We start from the raw sequence: 18,975 nt of genomic DNA, 5'->3' as shown, positions 1-18,975 counted from the left end.
ATACTTGGCCAATAAAGAATTCTATTCTATTCTATTCTATTCTATTCTATTCTATTCTATTCTATTCTATTCTATTCTATTCTATTCTATTCTATTCTATTCTATTCTATTCTATTCCATTCCATTCCATTCCATTCCAAATGTTTTGTCAGAGTTGACACTGTATAAAAAACTATTCAGTGAATTGCCCAATTCTGAGATTTTTAAGCACATCAGCAAATATTAGACAGCTATGAAAACAGTGGTTCTCCAGTATGAGACTCAGCACATTGTACATGTTTCTGTGATATGGAACTTAAACAGATATAACCAATTGGCAAATTAATGATGATAATGTGGCCCCACTTATATTTTGTTTTAATTCTGCAGGTAATACTCTTTTTGAATATGAACAATGGGTACTTTTGCCTACCTAGAAAAGCCCCAGGGATTCTAATAGGAGGGAGTGGCAAGAGAGAGAGATTAATCATACCGAAGGTGAAAAGAAGTGCAAGAGGAAAGATTAATCATACTGAAGGAGAAAAGATGGGTGTTGAAAACTTGATTTTGATTATTAGTTTAAAAATAATAAGCAGAGGTTTTAGCTTAAATGTAGTTAAAAAAGGGGGAGGAGGAGGTAGATGTGCCATCATGTAGACCAGTGATAGTTAACCTTTTTGGTGCCGAGTGCCCAAAGCGCGCATGCACGCGAATGCACGCACCCATGCCCAAACCCCCAAAATGCAATGTGCCCTGTTTTGGCTTCCAGGTTGGTGCAGGAGGCTTTCCAGGCCCAAAATGGGGCACGGGGGGGCCCTCACATGCCCCCCACACTCTGTTTTGGGCCTGGAAAGCCTCCTGCCCCAACCTGCAACCCCCCGTGCATGCACCCCACCCCCCGTGCATGTGCACAAGCGCCTCTGCACGCGCCCCACCCCCCACGCATGCACAGCACCCGAAGACCAGCTGGCTGGCAGGAGATACGCGCGCATGCGCGGTGGAGCTGGGCTGGGGTGACGGCTGGAGTGCCCGCAGAGAGGGCTCTGTGTGCCATAGGTTCGCCATCACGGATATAGACTGTATAAGTAGCAGCATTGATAAAAGAGAGGTAAAAGCTTTTTTAAAAAAAAAATTGAGAAGGAAAAAATGAGAAGACATTATCAATGTAACAGATAGAGAGGTATCAGGAAAGGAAAGTCCCAGAAAATCATATGAAAGATTGCATTTATAGTGAGTTCAAGTAATAGTCTCTTAAATCTGACTGGAAGAAAATTTTTAGCAGAGGTTTTAATAGAAAATATGTGAAAAAGGATTGACTCAGGTTGCCTAAGGAAGGGGGGGGGGGGAAAGAACAGAGATCTTTGGGAGTGATGAGGGGAGAGGAACCATTTAAGGCAAAAAATATTGAAAGGGGGGTGTTAGTGATTTGGGGGTTCCGTAGGACATAAAATGAATGGAGATCATACTAAATAAATAAAAGACAGGCACTGGCAATTTATTTATTATTTATTTATTTATTTATTTATTTATTTATTTATTTATTTATTTATTTATTTGTTTGTCATATTTCTATGCCGCCTACTCTCCGAGGACTCTGGGCGGCTTACACCAAAGACAGTATACTAAATAGCATATTGCCCCCAACAATCTGGGTCCTCATTTTACCCACCTTGGAAGGATGGAAGGCTGAGTCAACCTTGAGCCGGTGAGATTTGATCTGCTGATCCGCTGAACTAGCAGTCAGCTGAAGTAGCTTCAGTACTGCACTCTAACCACTGCGCCACCTCGGCTTACCTTGGCTCACTTATCCCATGTACTATAAAGATATGGCATACCTGAGATAGAAAGCAGTTTGGCACCTGGTGCTTACCCGCACCTTAGGAACAAAACCAATTTTGGGTGACCTTGGACCAATTGTTCTTTCTTTCTCAGCCCTAGGAAGCAGGCAATGGCCAACCACTTCTTAAAATTCGCTCTGAAAATGGCAGGGACCCATCCAGGTGACTACCAGGAGTCAACATTGACTTAAAGCAAACTGAGGAGTTTACAACTGAACAAGAAGAGTCCTGTCAGTAAATCATAAGGCAGTAGGGGCACAGTAACATCTACTGTGGAATTAAGGGAGAATGTAAGAAAGACGCAAGTATTAGTGTGAATTCTGTATCTCTTCAATTTCAACTGAAAGAAAAGAGAAGAAGAGTACAACCACCAGCAAAGTGGATGAACTCAATTACAGCAGTGATGGGAGCAGCCATGGAAAATCCTGAAGGAACACGATGGAGGCAGTTCTCCTGGAGAAGTTCCAGCTATGTGGTCACTTCATGATCTCTGTGACTTACTTAACAATTGGGAGTGCTGGAATTCCCATTGCTAAGTGGTGGTGGTGGGGGGTGTCACATGATGTTGTGCTTTACGACGGCATTGCCTAAAAACAGACCCAGTTACCATCATTAACTGAGGACTACCTTCAGCTTTTCTAGGTAAATGGAGAAAGTAAATGTCAAAGGTTTTTAAAATTATGATATATTTTTAGAAATAATATGGGTTTATAATGGATTAGTAATTTTAGCCAACTATTAAGTAATAGTTAAGATTACTAATCCCATTATGAGCCCATATTATTTTTAAAAAATGTATTATAATTTAACAGTAAGAATTGCTGGAAATAGTGAGAGTTGCATTCCAATTAGTATGATAATTTGGAAAGCGTGAGTTAAGATAGTCTTTAATACAATGTATGATTTTATCAAACTTACGTGTGTGAAAGAAATTAGATACATTTTTGTCTGCAACAGCAACCATGATGGTACCTCAACAATCTTATGAATTTTGGGGTTTAGAGGAGGCGCTTTCTCTCCCTATTAGGCTTTTTTTTAAAAAAAAAAATCAGCTCTCTCAAACTGCTATTTTTATTTCAAAGGAATTTTCATTGTTGCAACAATGAAAGCTTCTTTGAAACTCTTACAGTCTGAACTTACATAATTAAACCATTGTTCAGGAATAATTTTTATTTTTTGTCACTCCCATAATAGCTAATTTTTGCTATTAAGCAAGCCTGTATCTTAACATCTCAAATGTCAGCTGAGCAAGACTAGAATTGCTCCTTTAGGCAAAATGCTTGAATTTGGCAAAATCTTGTATAACCAGGAAAAAAAAAAAAAACAATTCTGGAAAGATATTTTGGTATATGAAGATAGCCATTTTGTTAAGAGATACTTCACATTTTGTATGGTGGTTGTGATTTATTAGTGCTCTAACACTGTCTGCAGCAGCAAATCATAAACGTATAAATAGAAATGTGCTTTTTAAACATGAAAGCTGGAGTCACATATCACATGTTCAACAATCATATGATTTGCTCAGTTTGGTCTGACTGTTCCTATGAATCTTGCCTACTATGTTCAATAAACAAAGTTAAACAAACCATAGCTTAATGTGAAACATGAGCCAGCCACAATGAATCCACATCTGAGAACTATTATTGAAGGGTCACTCATGCTTCAGTGGCTGGATATATTTTTGCTGCTGTCTAAAGCAATTTTGTTCTTATTATTTGTTGTACACCGAGTACAAAAAAAACCTTGAAAAAACTGAACAAAAGCAAATGAATATGGCTGCCCTATTGTGCTCCTTTAATCTCCTGATTGTAGCACAATTTCTTGAGCAGCAAGGTTAGATTATTTCTCAAGGGCCCTGTTGCAGAAGGAGATTTGAGCCAAGTTAGGTAATTACATTTCTCACATTCAGGTTCAGAACCCCAGATCCTTCACATAATACTACTGAGGAATAATAGCCATTTTTAAATCTTCCTTTTATTATTATAGCCCGTTGCAGGGTCAGCCAGATGTTTGGACTGGATTTGGCATTTTTGTCTGCCTATTGAGTCCTTCCCAGGGGCCTGGGATGTGTATGTTTGATCGTGTTAACAGATATTGTTGCAGGATGTGAGCTGTTCCGAGTAAAGTTGCCTTTTACAATTGACTAATGCTGAATTTGTCAATGCTGATTGTGTTCAAGTGGTGCTCCAGTTAATTTGAAATTGAACTCAAGGCATCTATGACTATTTGGACTACAGATACCTTCTTTTGCCATATTTCTTCTATTTCTATTTACAGGTCTTTGTATTTTGTTATCTTCTTCAGTCCTTCTCTTTCATTCTGCTGTCTCCAGGTAATGCAATGCCTACTATCCAGATGTTTTTCTTTTTCTTATCAACAACTGTTAAGTCTGGGGCAGTGGTGAAATGTAAAATTTGTTATTACCGGTTCTGTGGGCATGGCTTGGTGGTGGGGGTAATGTGACTGGGTGGGCGTAGCCAACTTTGTTTTTTTACTTTTAAAAGCATTTTTTCTACAACCTTAAGAGGTTGCAGAAAAAAATGCTTTTAAAAGCCTCTGACGATCAGGCAATTCAGCTGGGATCGTCAGAGGCTTTTAAAAGCATTTTTTTCTGCAACCTCTTCGGCTGAAGAGGTTGTAGAAAAAAAATACCTTTAAAAATGCTTTTAAAAGCCTCTGACGATCCCAGCTGAGCTGCACGATCATCAGAGGCTTTTTTTTACTTTTAAAAGTATTTTTTCATCCGAAGAGGTTGTAGAAAAAAATGCTTTTAAAAGTAAAAAAAAAGCCTCTGATGATCACGCATCTCAGCTGGGCATGGGGGGGGGGGAAAGGGATTTTTGCTACCGGTTTTCCGAACTACCTGCCGCCATTGCTACTGGATCGGTGATCCGGTCTGAACCGGGAGCATTTCACCCCTGGTTGAATGTTATGTTGGTCTCATTGAAGAATTCAAACCATTACTTTGAGCAAGTCAAGGTTTTGACTATGGCAACAAAGAACATATACACATCTAATGTGATAATAAAGTTTGCAGAAGATACCATTGTATTGGGTCTTATTACAGGAGGAGACGAATTAGCATACAGAGAAGAAGTCCAGAAGTTATCTACATGGTGCTCAGGAAATAACTTTCATCTAAACACCAGCAAGACAAAGGAGATGGTGTTAGACTTCTGGAGGCAGAGAGAGGAACCTGCCCCACTCTACATCAAGGGGGGCTGTGTGGAGAGGTTCTCCTCTTTCAAATTTCTGGGAGTCCACCTTAGCCAAGATCTCACCTGGAAAAATAAAATGATCCAGGTGGTCAGGAAGGCTCAACAGAGACTCCATTTCCTTAGGGTCTTGCAGAAAAATCAGGTGGAACAACGACTGATGACTTCCTTTTACCGGTCTACGACAGAAAGCGTCCTTACATAGTGTGTTATGGTATGGTTTGCTGGCTTGACAGCCATGGACAGAAAGGCATTACAGAGGGTGATGAGCACAGCAGAAAAAATTATGGGCTGTCGCCTGACACCACTGGATGAAATCATCAGGACCCGCTACCTCAGAAGAGTGAGGAAAATCCTCAGGGATGATTCACATCCTGGTCAGCACTTCTTTACTCTCCTACCATCGGGCAGGAGATATAGAAACATACCCAGCCCAACAAACAGGCTGAAAAATAGCTTTTATCCGTGGGCTGTCAGACTTCTGAATGCAACGTAACACCACAATTAGGTTTAATATGATAGACCTGCAGGGCCAGTGCAACATGCAACACGTTCATACCGATATAATATAATATAATGTTACATACATATAGATATATGGGAATGTGCGTTAGTTATTACTTATTTGGGTTTAGGAATTCTATTTCTTTCATTTATTGAGTTATTAAGATGTATTTTGTGTTTGGGGGTGGGCTGCACCAAGGGAGGCTCATTCAATTTTATTGTACACATGTTGTGAATTGACAATAAAGGTTTGATTTGATTTGATTGATTTGATTTGATCTATAAATAATACTCTTCTCCCTAACTGGTTTTCTAAAGGAAACTGGAACATAGGGGCCTTAAATATCTTCATAAATATGGAACTTCTTACCAATTATTAGAAGTTCTTATGAGTCATTTAAGCTAATATAACTATTTTATAGTACAACTGTATATAGATCATTCTATTTCTACCACTGTTACCAGAATTGGAAACAGTGATAAACATTGTTAATGCCAGAGCTAAGAGTGATTAAGACTGATTTATTTTAGTAGATTTTTAAAAAAATCATGAATCTCTTTGTGTAACTCAAAACATTAAGAAGAAATAAAGGCAAGAATTTAAGTACTTAAGGTGCAAGATAGTATGACAGGAAGAGGAAGTCTTATTTTTAAATACTGGGGGAGGTACAATCAGTTTCTGAAACACAGCCCGTATCTCCTAAAGTCATAGTATGGCACAAGGAGCATTTATATTATTCTTTACCATTCAAACCACAGACAATATATTATTAGCAGAAAGAATCTCACTAGTATTGAGAACATACAATATCCTTACATTCAGAACATATCCCCAATAAGATGTTTAACTGCATACAGCAATAATATTGCAGGGTTTATATTGAGCTACGTACATGTTGGGGGAGGGGTTTACAAAAGACCAGATTAGGGGACCAGGGGACTGAATCAGAAAGGTGAACAAAGAACAAATTTCAGAAGAAGTTGCAATGATGGGCTCCAGAAACAAGACATGTCTTGCAATAACAGCTATATGCCTTGTGTAATCAAATCAGCTCCATAGGAGATCTGGAAGAATCCTGAGGAAAGCAATAGAAGACAAAGAAACTCTTTGATCAGCCAGGCTGACTCAGTCTCTTTTAGATATGCTGATTCAAAATATAAATAGAGACAAACTGCTTGCAAAAATCATGATGTCTTGCAGATTCTCTCCAACTAGGTCAGTAACGCAGAGATATACTCTGTCAGGGCAGCATGATTCACAAAGTCAGAGGCATAGCCTCTTAATATGGGATATACATAGCAATTTTCAAGCAGAAAACCCTTGGTTAGTCACTAATAGCAGTAAAACCCAATCAGCCGGGACATCACCAGCCAGACAATGATTTGAAATGATTTATATGAGAGTATTCAAAACTATGGGATATGGGAATCCCACAATGCTCTCCAGCAAAGAACAATTCATACAGTTGGACAAAGGTGAGGGGAAGCTTATCCCATCACATGCCATCTGTTGCTGCTTCTTATTTCTCTAAATGGTAGTAGATAAAGATGCTCACCTGCTCCTCCCTGTGCATAATTCATTTCTTTCCTAAATGCTTCTGCTCTGTGCCAGCAAATGTCCTTGTCAAATGAGTCCAGTTGGTCTCAGGACATGCATTGGATTAAAATCTGGTCTGCCGTATAGAGACAGAGAGGGGAAAAAAAGTCCTCTGTTTTAGTTCATAGATAAAACAATGACTGTCAATTCTGAAGACAGAAACCTTGTTGGGAACAGCAGGCTCCTCTAATCTCTGTCTCCTCCAAAAATTGTAATGCTGAAGCTAGAACAGGAGGAAGATAGATTCTGATTGAGGACAGGGTGCTTATATTTTATCTGCATTTTGCCATAAGGTGAGAATTTCACCTTCTATTATGCTTCTAAATTTAACCTGACGGAAGAACGTAACTGCCCATTGAAATTCTGTGCTATCAACACCCTATCATATGTGCATATCAATGGACCAAGGTATTCACAACTTATCTTCTTTTCCCAACTTTCCTGACCCCATAGACAGGAGAGATGTCAGCTGCTGGCTTTGGAAAAAAAAATCCTTCTGGGCTTTGAAAGAGCTGTGACCCTTAATGTAGACAAGGGAATAGGAGACTCTTGTCTACGTAGCAGATTGAATATGATCTCCTTCTCTCACAGGTGGACTAAAAAATTACTCTGAGGTGAAATGCAAAACATTTTAAAACAGTTTCTAGACTTCCAGTTTCATCCATCCATCCATCCATCCATCCATCCATCCATCCATCCATCCATCCATTCATCATATTTCTACACCACCCATCTCAGCTAAATGACTCTGGACAGCTTACAATAAAAAACATATTGCAGAATAAAAGCATAAATAAGGACAAAGTCAAAAACAAGATGTAAAAGGTAGGGGTTACAATATTAAAAGTTAAAAAGTTAGGAAGGTGGAGAAAACACCCTCAAAACCAGCACTTCTGGTTTTTGGCAAAAATGCACTGCAGCGAACAATCGGTTCGCTTAATGACTGTTGCATTTGTATTTATGGCTACCCTGTTTGTTTAATAACTGCTGCAAAACAAAGTGATAAAATTGGGTCAGTCATGTGACCAGCATGTTTTACGACTATGATGACTTACAACCATAATGGGCATGCTCCATTTTGGTTATATGTCAATGACTACCTGTATTTCAACTTCATCGCCTTTCACTATTTGTTAAACAAAGATTAAACACTTTAAAAAGTTATTTTAACTAATTTGCTGCGAACCTAAAGTAAAAGCATTTTGTTAAGAGGAAGATGGGAGCCACAAATTTTATGACCTCTTACAATTCATTCTGATGAAACAGTCTGCCATATGACACATCTTATTAGAAGCATAAGTTAGGTAGCCCATTTAAACTTCCTAATGCAGGTGCCTGTCCTGATCCCTTCCTGCAATAAACTTGCAGACTGCTTTCAATTATCTAGCAACTTCTCAGTGACATACATATGGTCTAAAGTACAGCTGGGGATGTGGGGGACAATATATATATTTATACCTTTTCTGTTGAAGTTTTTTTCATCCCTTACTTGCCCTGAAGGAAGATCCTCATCAGCCATTCTTCCCTGCCTGCAGTAAAGGTTGTGTTACAATTTACCACTACTTTTGTACCATTTCAGGGAATATTACCTATAACCTTGCAGACTTAGGGACTCTTCTGTGATTCTTTCTTTGGCAAGGAATCCAGTGTCACTGTTATTTGTGCATACCAATAAAGTACAGTTTGTTGTCTATATCTCCAAACATTTTGGAGTTCCTAATTTAAGTGGGCATTTTCCCCACAATACCATCTTCCCTTTAATAGCACAAATCTGAGGGAAAAAGTGCACCAGCAATAACCTCCATTATTGGCAAAGTCACATACATAGGCCTATGAGAATTCAAAAGTATTTTTATGTCTTGTAAAGAGAGTGAATTCATGCACACGGGGAGGGAGGGAGAGAGAGAGAGAGAGGGAGAGAGAGAGAGGGAGAGAATGAACATTCTTGGATAACTCCTAACAGAATTGTCAGGGTTCCAAGTAACACTCCCAACAAAAGAAGACTCCGAGGCTAGAAGTTCCTCAAAGTTCCATTTTATTAGAGATGTCATATTGGCACATCTGGGAAAACCCGAATCTGAAAGCTTCCAGGTTTTCCCCACCCAAAGAAAGTCCAAGACCCTTCCCCTGCACCCACATGTCCATCACATGGTCCAATCAATGCACTGTCCCAACTGGAGATGCCTCCCAGTCAGGCCACTCGAGGTGCAGGCAAAGTGTCCTTGATTCTCAGAGAAAAGAATGTTATTATGGCTAGATATCTCCCCAACTCCATGCAATCCCCCCTCCCAGTTTTCCACAGCACTAAATGTGGCAGCCCTGAAGATCCAAAGAAAAAGATGGCCTCCAGGGGCAACCCTCTCTCTCCTTTACTTGCTCCTCTCCACAAGATCAAAATGTATTTATATTTAATGCGAGTTACCTACTGCCTCAGTGCAGGCAAAATCTGTCTCATGCTGCTATAGGTCAACAAATCAGCTGGATCTGGTCAGCTAATCATCTTTTTAAAATATAATTATACCGATAGATTTAAAAATAAAAGTAAATTAAAATCAAGCAAGAGGAAGAAAAGAAAAAGGAAGAAATGAAAGAGAAAGTTCAAAAAGAAAAAAAAAGAAAAAGAAAAAAGAAGTAGCCTGAACCTCTTTACAGCTGTCACAAAAACAATTGTAGATTTATCTTTCTCCAAAATTACATTGTGACTCTTTCTATAATATATTCTGTCCAATTATCAGAACCATAGTTCATGTTCATTTTTTTCTGTTTTTTGCAAAATGTCCATATTGCCTCTTTTTCTAACCAAACAGGTCAATTTGGCCATCTCATCAAGTTATATTATCTCAATTAACTATTTCTCCATTGTAGATATTGCCAAATCTTTTCATCTTTGGGTGTACAATAATCTCACTTGATGTTATCATGGACCAATGCCACAATGTTTTTCGAAATGTTTATCCATCATCAGAAAACTTCTGGTTTCAGTTGTATGCTAAATTTAAAATTCTCCGAATTAGTACATGCATTTGAACCCAAAATTTTCTAGCTTTTTTGCATGCCCGCTAAGCATGGTAAAATGACCTTTCTTGCTGTTCACATTTCCAATATAGATTTGAAGTACCTTTATACTTTCTAGATGATTTTTCTGGTGTCATATACCAATGGTACATCATTTGATAAAATACCTCCTTCAGATTATATAACATGTTAATTTCAATCTTTTCAGCCATATACAGTAGTTTCCCTATGTAACCAAATTTTGCCCTATTTATCATACGGTCTTTCATTTGTTCTTCTGTTTCAAATTTCAATAAATGTTTATACATTTTAGCAATCACTTGTTCATCGTTTGTCAACAATTCTGTTTTAAAATCTGTCTTAGAATATTCATTACCATAAATTTTGTCTATTTGGAATTTTCTGATAACTGTAAATAGGATAAGTATTGACAATTATGTCCCTCTGCCATCCACTGTTCTCTTGATTTCATTTTTTATTACCTTTGACAGAATTCTGGTATTTCATGATATCTTAAACATTTATCGTATTTTTCGGAGTATAAGACGCACCTTAGTTTTGGAGGAGGAAAATAAGAAAAAAAAAATCTGCCTCTGCATCCATCGGTATTCATCTGGCTAGCGTCCTTAGCAAACCGCCTGGTCAGCTTCAGCACATTAGCTTGATTCAGCATGAGCAGCTGTTTGGTGGGTAGATCGCCTCCCGGAATACACCCAATCAGCTGTTCCCAGAGATGAACTTTAGCAACAGGTTCGCTGGTTGTGAGCATGCGTGTGCCTCATTGGGGCAGATACCCAGCTTCATAAATGCAGCTGATCATCACAGGGAGCTCCAGTGAGTACAGCAGGGGAAGTGCGGAACTGATCTGACAAGGCTGCAACTGTTCTGGGTTGCCATTGTGGCCTCTGCGCCTCGCTTTTTCACCCTCCGAAAGCTCCGTTTGAGAGACTGCCTTTCCAAAGAGAAGCTCCTTTGCAAACAGACCTTTTGGAGGATGCAAATGAAACCTCTCAAATGGACCTTTTGGAGGCTGTTTGAGAGGACGCACAGAGCCGACGGGTGGGGGCTGGTAGGTGGGCGGGGCTACATTCGGTGTATAAGATGCGCCCAAATTTTCACCCTCTTTTTTTGGGGTGGGAAGTGTGTCTTATACTCCAAAAAATATGGTATTTTGCTTCTTATTTTTTACCTATAAAATGCTTCTTCTGTCGAAAGCCACAAATGTGTTTCTGAGCACAAGCTCGATTAGTATCTATTCCATATTCTCTGTACGGCATATAATAGTGATTTTTAAAATACACTCTAACTTTAACTTTATTGTACCACAAATATCCATGCCACCCAAATCTCAGGTCATGCACTTCTAACTCCAAAAGTCTTCTATTTTTCAGCAACATCCACTTTTCATCCGCATCAAACAGCAACATGCAAAGTACAATTTTAAATCAGGTAAAACAATCTCTACTTTTTTTCATCTTGTAATACCATTTATTTAACTTGTGTTTTTTTTGCCATACAAACTTTGATATATTATTTTGCCATTGTTTAAATGGTGCATCAGTTGCCAAAAAACTAGTATTGTCTGAAACAAAAACATCATTCTAGGCAAAATGTCTGTGGAAATTCTCAGTCATCCAGGTCATAGCTGTCTCCAAGGTATTTTTTTCAAAAGGCAACTGGACTATTTTTTCCTTGAGGAAGAAGAACAAAATGTTTCATTTCTCGCGCAAGAAACTTCATCAGCTGTGATGGCGGAGGTGGGGGGAATGAAAGGATAGGTATAGTTTCTTGGATGAGAAATAAAACGTTTTGTTCTTCTTCCTCAAGGAAAAAAATAATCCAGTTGCCTTTTGAAAAAACACCTTTGAGATTCTAGGCACAGCTGATGAAGTTTTTATCACAGAATTTATCACAGTTTTTAATCTCAGATATTTTAATTTTTTTTTGAATCTTAAAACCAGTTTGCTTCATCAATTCTGCTTGATCCTTTATGTTTATATTTTTTGCTAACATTGTTTTCTGATGGTTAATCTTAAAACCTGCTAGTGTACAAAATTCTTTTAATCTTCCTGTTAATGTTTCCATTTCCCACAGGATCCCTCAGAATCAACAAGTCATCAGCAAATGCCCTTAAAATAAATCTTGTAAGTTTATTTTGTAATATTTACTCCCACAATTCTCTCAATTTATCTTTTATCTCTATTAAATATTTCAAAAATTAATATAAACAAGAGAGGAAACAATGGGCATTCCTATTGTCTCCTTTTTTTTTAATATTTCTTAGGATTTTGTTAAATCTCCATTGAGAATTATTTGTGCTTTCCATGAAGAGTGGATCAATCTTACCTTTAAAAAAATTTGTCTTGAAAATTCACATCTTCCAAGGCTTTAAACAGGAAGCCCCTGTCAAACTGTCAAAGGCCTTCTCTACGTTTAAGAAAAATCAGTGTAGCTTGTTTTTCATTATATTGCTAGAAGTATTCCAAAGTATCCAAAACATTTCTTGTATTATCCTTTAACTGTTTTTTTAGGTAAAAAGTCAAATTGATCCTCATGAATCCCCATTTTTTGAAAATCATTTTCAGCCATTCCCTCAATCATAAACAATTTGCCTTAGGCATGAAAGCCTAAGTAAAATAGAGTTTGTTTTATTCTTGTAAGGCTGTAAAGGTTCATCCTCAATGCATTTATAACAAGAAGCCAGTAACATCTGGTCCATGGACTTTTCCTTTTTTTGACTTTTTGGGGGGTTTCACAAACTTCCCATATTATTGTAGCTTCATTCATAAACTGTTTCTATTTCTCTGTAATCCTTGATAAATAATATTTCTTTAAATATTAATCTATTTTCTTCAGGGACGTTTCTTGTTCCTTAGGTAAATTGGAATAATATTGACAAAATACTTTTGAATAACCACATTATCTGTTATTACAGTATCTCCCTGTTTTCTTTTCTTTTTCTTTGTGTAATTAGTATACCAACCATTTCCCTGGTTTATTTGCAAATTCAGTTCTTTTGTTTAAATAATTCATTTTTGTCTCTATTTCTCTTAATGTTACCATAAGTAATTGTCACTCTAGAAGCTTAATTTATTGATAAATATTTATCTTCTCTGGAAACTTTTTAATTTCTGGTTCTTTTTTATTTCATTCAAAATAGCTTGTTTTCTCTAGCCTCTTCTTTTTGAGTTCACTACAAAGTTGTATAAAGTAACCTCTCATGAAAGCTTTCCTTGTGTCCTAAACCTTTCTTACATTTGTTAATATTATTTTGAAAGAAACTTTTTAAGATTCCTTCCACTATTGCTTCTTTATGTAGCAGCATTTCATTTAACCTCTCTGTGGAAAAACTGGATTTCCTTTAAAAACCAAACTCACTGGATTATGATCTGAAAAGACCTTTGGTAGTATCTCTACGAACCTTAGTAGTCAAATTCTTTGAAATCCAAATCACATTTATTCTTGAAAAAGAGCTGTCTTTCAGAAAAATAGTCTACTCCCCTAAATTGTCATTTTATGTCTCCATGCATCACCATGCTCTAATGTTTAAAGAGTTTAAAGTTTAAAGAGTCTAAACTGTCCATCAAATAAAATATTACCTTGTGTAATTTTAATATTTTTTCTCAAAAGTTCTTTCATTTGTGGGAAGATTACTCTATTCCAACCTCCGATTAAACACCAATTTTCATAAGAAAAGATCATTAGTTTTATTATTGTTTTATCCTCATTTGAAGTATAAAGTCCCAATATCAGAATCTTAACCCTATACAAATTAACTTCTATCCCAACATATCTACCCTACTCATGAGTCTATATAAATTTCTGGTTATAATTGGGGAGCTTGAACATAAAATAATTTCATTTCTTTTCTCCTTTTCGTTTTTAGATTTTAGATTTGCTGAGAAAAATTCTTCACCAAATTTTTTGTAAGTCAAATACTTTATATCTTTTTTCTAATAAGTTTTTTTGTAAGCAAATTATATCTTTTTATTTTTTTTTAAATAACATTGTTCTTTGTTTCGAGCAGCATTTACTCCATTTATATTCCATGTTAAGCACTGATAATCCATAAATCATAAATTTAAAAAGTCTGTATTTATAGTCACAATCACAATCTGGTTAATATTATCTTTAATTTATAAATAAACATTATATTAGTATTAAGGACATAGACAATTGGTCAGTTTTATTTTGTATAACCGAAGCAACTGTCTATCCCTTGAATGCTAAGCAGATAACATTCCCACAAAATTCAAATCTATTTATCTGTTTAATTCCAATATTTTCAAATGCCTTTTCACCAAAATTGAATCTTCCAAATTTACTGACTCCTTTATCCATTTAAAACTTTCTGACATCCCATTTTTGTCAGCTTTTTGCTGAAAATTTAAATCCCCTAAAGCCTTTTTCTCCTTCCTTCTTTAATCCAGAAAGAATGTTGACTCACCAAGTGGATTTATTTTATCCTACCACTCAGAAAATCTCTCTTTAAGTATAAATTGATTACATCCAATAGTGGCTAAAAAAGTAAGGTTTTTGCAAACATTGAGTCCATATAGGCTGCATTCAGGCTATGAGCTTGAATGAAATTCCTTGATCTCTAGCTGCTCAATTCATGAATTGACTGCAAAACCCTCAGTTGTGGTAGTTTCTTCATGAGGAGCAGCTGTCCAGAAGACAAATGGATGACTGCATGATGTCTCTTTGTCTGTACCAGATAAAATTCACCATCTGGCCACCTATCTCTGCTACAATGCTATCCCCATGTCTTTAGGGACATCTAGTCCACAGTAGAACCCCACTTACCTAACTGATTACAATTCCAGTGTAAACTGAGGGAGATCCATGTTCCAATTCCTACTCAGCACTGAAAGGGACGCCCTTTCTGGTGTCCCTTTCTGGATCGGGACTCGTTACGCACGGTCACTCATGCCCTCGTCACCTCCCGCCTGGACTATTGCAATGCTCTCTACATGGGGCTCCCCTTGAGGAGCACCCGGAGGCTCCAACTGGCGCAGAGTGCGGCTGCGCGGGTGGTAATTGGAGCGACATGGCGCTCCCATGTAACACCTCTCCTGCGCGAGCTGCACTGGCTCACGGTGGTCTTCCGGGTGCGCTTCAAGGTTTTGGTTACCACCTTTAAAGCGCTCCATGGCTTAGGACCTGGTTATCTACGGGACCGCCTACTACCACCAATAGCCTTCCACCGGCCAGTACGCTCTCATAGAGAGGGACTCCTCCGGGTGCCGTCAGCCAAACAGTGTCGACTGGCGGCCCCTAGGGGGAGAGCCTTCTCTGTGGGGGCACCTACCATCTGGAATGAGCTCCCCCCGGAGATACGGAGGATCCTGGATCTGCGCACCTTCCGCCGCGCTGTGAAGACCTTCCTATTCCATCAGGCGGGCTTGGCCTAATCTCTTCCCTTTTTAAATATGTAAAATTTTAATCTGTTTTTAAATTATTGGGGTGTTTTAATCTGTCTGGGCCAAATGATTTAATTTGATTTTATTTGGTTTTTAAATTTTTTGTATCTATGTATTTTATTGTTTGGCTGTTCACCGCCCTGAGTCCTTCGGGAGTAGGGCGGTATACAAATCAAATAAACTAAACTAAACTAAATTCTCTCAGAGACCTTGGATCTCTTAATATCTCTCAACAGAGCTTGAAAGAATCACATAGGTAAAGGGAGTGAGGGGAAGCTGCAATGGAAAGAACCATATACTTTAATACTTTAAAGACTTTAATACAGGAGATTCAATCAGTAGAAATAGGGACAAATGATTGGGCCGATCATAACCCATTAATAATAGAATGGAGAGGATGGAGAAAGGGGAAAAGCAGATGGATCATGAATACACAAGTAATGAAAGAAAAAGAATATATTGAAAGAATAGAAGAAGAACTGAAATGGTTCTTCAAGGATAATAAAAGCCAGACATCTTTACAAAATTTGTGGGACACAACAAAAGCCTACATCAGAGGAATAACACTAACCTATAATAGCAAAAGAAAAAAGGGGAGGGAAAAGGAATATAACAAAATTTATAGTGAGATTAAAAATTGCAAAGAGAAATTACAGGACAGACCGGGGGATGAACAGATAAGAGTTAATTGGACGGCTGCTAAACACAAATTGAACATACTTGAACAAGAAAAATATGTCAATGCATTAAAATTTATAAGACAAAATCAATTTGAACAGGCAAATAAACCGGGGAGGTGGATGGCTTATAAATTAAGAAAAGAAAGAGAAAAATGAATAATTCATCAACTCCAGGACAATGAAAGTAAGTTGCATCAGAGCCCAGAAAAAAAAGAAAGAAATAGCAATTCAATTCTTTCAAAACCTATATAAGCAAGAAAAGGTGGAAGTAGAAGAAATAGAGCAATATTTTAAAAAGGAGGAAATGCCCGTGATAACGGAAGAGGAAAAAAAGATGCTAAATAGGGAGATTACAATGGAAGAATTACAGGAAACTATTAGGAAACAAAAAAATAATAAAACCCCGGGAACAGATGGGCTACCAATAGAACTATACAAAGGATTAGGAACATCATTAAATGGAATATTATTAGAGGTTTACAATAAGGCACTAAAAGAAGCAAATCTTGGAAAGAATCTTAGAAAGAAGCACATATTTCATTAATCTACAAAGAAGGGACAGATACAACACAAATTAGTAATTATAGGCCAATTTCCCTATTAAATACCAACTATAAAATTTTTATGAATTTAATGGCGAATAGATTAAAAATAATATTAAATAATAGAATACATCCAGATCAGAATGGATTCTTGCCGACAAGACAAATTAAAAATAATTTAAGAATGGTGATTAATATAATAGGATACTATGAGGTGCATCCAGAGAAGCAAGCAGCGCTTGTTTTTCTGGATGCACAAAAAGCATTCGATCGAGTCAATTGGAAATTCATGACACAACAAATAAAAAATATGAAATTCGGAGAGAAATTTGAAAAGATAATAACACAAGTCAGAAGGCAAGACTATTAGTTAATGGGGAATTAACAGATTTCTTTGAAATAAGTAGAGGAGTAAGACAAGGGTGCCCACTCTCACCCCTGCTTTTTATTTTAACCCCGGGAGAATTTGCTTAGGAGAATTAGACTAAATAAAAATATAAAAGGACTTAAAGTAAAAGGAGAAGAATACAAGGTCCAAGCCTTTGCTGATGACCTTGTATTCTTCACAGAAGACCCATTAGAAACACAATTAAAATTGATGGAGAAAATAGAGAAATTCGGCAGGGTGGCAGGGTTAAAAATTAATAAAAACAAGACTAAAATACTAACCAAAAATCTAACAATAAAACAAATAGAAGAATTGGAACAACAATCAGGATTGCAAGTAGTTAAAAAGATAAAATATTTAGGTATAAATTTGACAACTAGAAATATAGCAATTAAGGATAACAATTATGGAGAACTAATACAACAAATTAAAAAAGACCTAGAGAGATGGGGGAAACTTAAACTATCGCTACTAGGAAGAATCGCGGTGATAAAGATGAATATACTCCCAAGGCTCCTCTACTTGTTTCAAACTATTCCTGTTAAATTAGATTTTTTTTTTTTACAAATTTGAATAAATTAATCACAAAATTTATATGGGAGGGGAAAAAATCGAGGATAAATTTAAAAATACTACAAGACGATAAAACCATAGGAGGCTTTAGCCTACCAGCCTGGGAAAAATATTATAGAGCGGCAAGTCTAATATGGATTAAGGATTGGGTTAATTTGGACAACCAAAGAGTATTGAAATTGGAAGGTCACGATTTATTAAAAGGCTGGCATGCTTACTTGTGGAACATCGGAAACAAAACATACAAACATTTTAAAAACCACATAATAAGAAATTCACTAATTGACACCTGGTTGGAAATTAAACATAAGCACTATATGAAAGTCCCAGGCTGGATATCTACATTAGAGGCAACATTGCACCCCAATACAATGTACCCCAACACACCAGCTACTCAAAAAATAATAACATACAAAGAAATTCTGGATATTAATGGGAGACTCAAATCTCGCCAAGAGCTCAGGGACCAGGGTATAGAATTAGACTGATGGCCATATTTACTAATACAAACTAGATATAAAAAAGACAGTGAAGAAGGAGGAGTTGATATAAAATCCAACCAATTAGATAAATTATTAGAAACTAAAGCAGGAAAATTAATTTCAAAGATCTATAAATACCTACTAGAGTTCGGCCTGGCAGAAAACATAGTCACAGGCCAAATGATAGCTTGGGCTAGGAATATTGGAAGAAGTATACAATTAGGAGAGTGGGAAATGATATGGGAAAATAATTGTAGAATAACAAAGGCAACAACGTATAAAGAGAACCACTATAAGATGTGGTATAGGTGGTACCTAGCCCCTGCTAGATTGGCAAAAATGTACCCAAATTGTAATCCGATATGTTGGAAATGCAGAAAATCACTGGGAACCTTTTATCATCTTTGGTGGCTTTGCCCAAAAATTAAAAAATTTGGATGAAAATTAGAATATGGATAACAGAAATAACAGAAGAAGAGATTGACCTAAAACCTGAAATTTTTTTATTAGGCATATTTAAAAAAAGTAGTAGAAAAGAAATAAAATACATTACATTACATATAATTACGGCGGCTAGATTAACCCTAGCCCAATCCTGGAAATTAGAACAGTTGCCAACAGAACAACAAATAATCCAAAAAATATTCATATGTGAAGAAATGGATAGATTAACTTTAAAATTAAACAACAAGGAAGACTCACAGTATTACAAAATATGGGACAGATGGTATGAATGGAT

At 36.9% G+C, this 18,975-nt stretch overlaps 1 protein-coding gene across 6 annotated transcripts in view; it reads right to left on the bottom strand.

The window, feature by feature from the left end:
* The window catches only part of SYT7 (synaptotagmin 7), a 256,942-nt gene that overhangs the window by 80,311 nt on the left and 157,656 nt on the right, over positions 1 to 18,975 (bottom strand). The window contains exon 2 of one of the 6 annotated variants that reach the window (XM_087883376.1): positions 7,093 to 7,209. The exons of the other annotated variants lie outside the window; for them this stretch is intronic. Coding sequence (XP_087739502.1) covers positions 7,093 to 7,110 — 18 coding nt within the window. The 5' untranslated portion in view covers positions 7,111 to 7,209. The remainder of the gene's footprint in view (positions 1 to 7,092; positions 7,210 to 18,975) is intronic. 6 annotated transcript variants of the gene reach the window in all.

Source organism: Pantherophis guttatus, chromosome 1 (assembly GCF_059756535.1).
Source record: "Pantherophis guttatus breed Tessera chromosome 1, ASM5975653v1, whole genome shotgun sequence".
NCBI classification, from domain to species: Eukaryota; Metazoa; Chordata; class Lepidosauria; order Squamata; family Colubridae; genus Pantherophis; species Pantherophis guttatus.
This window is presented reverse-complemented; position numbering and strand designations above follow the sequence as displayed.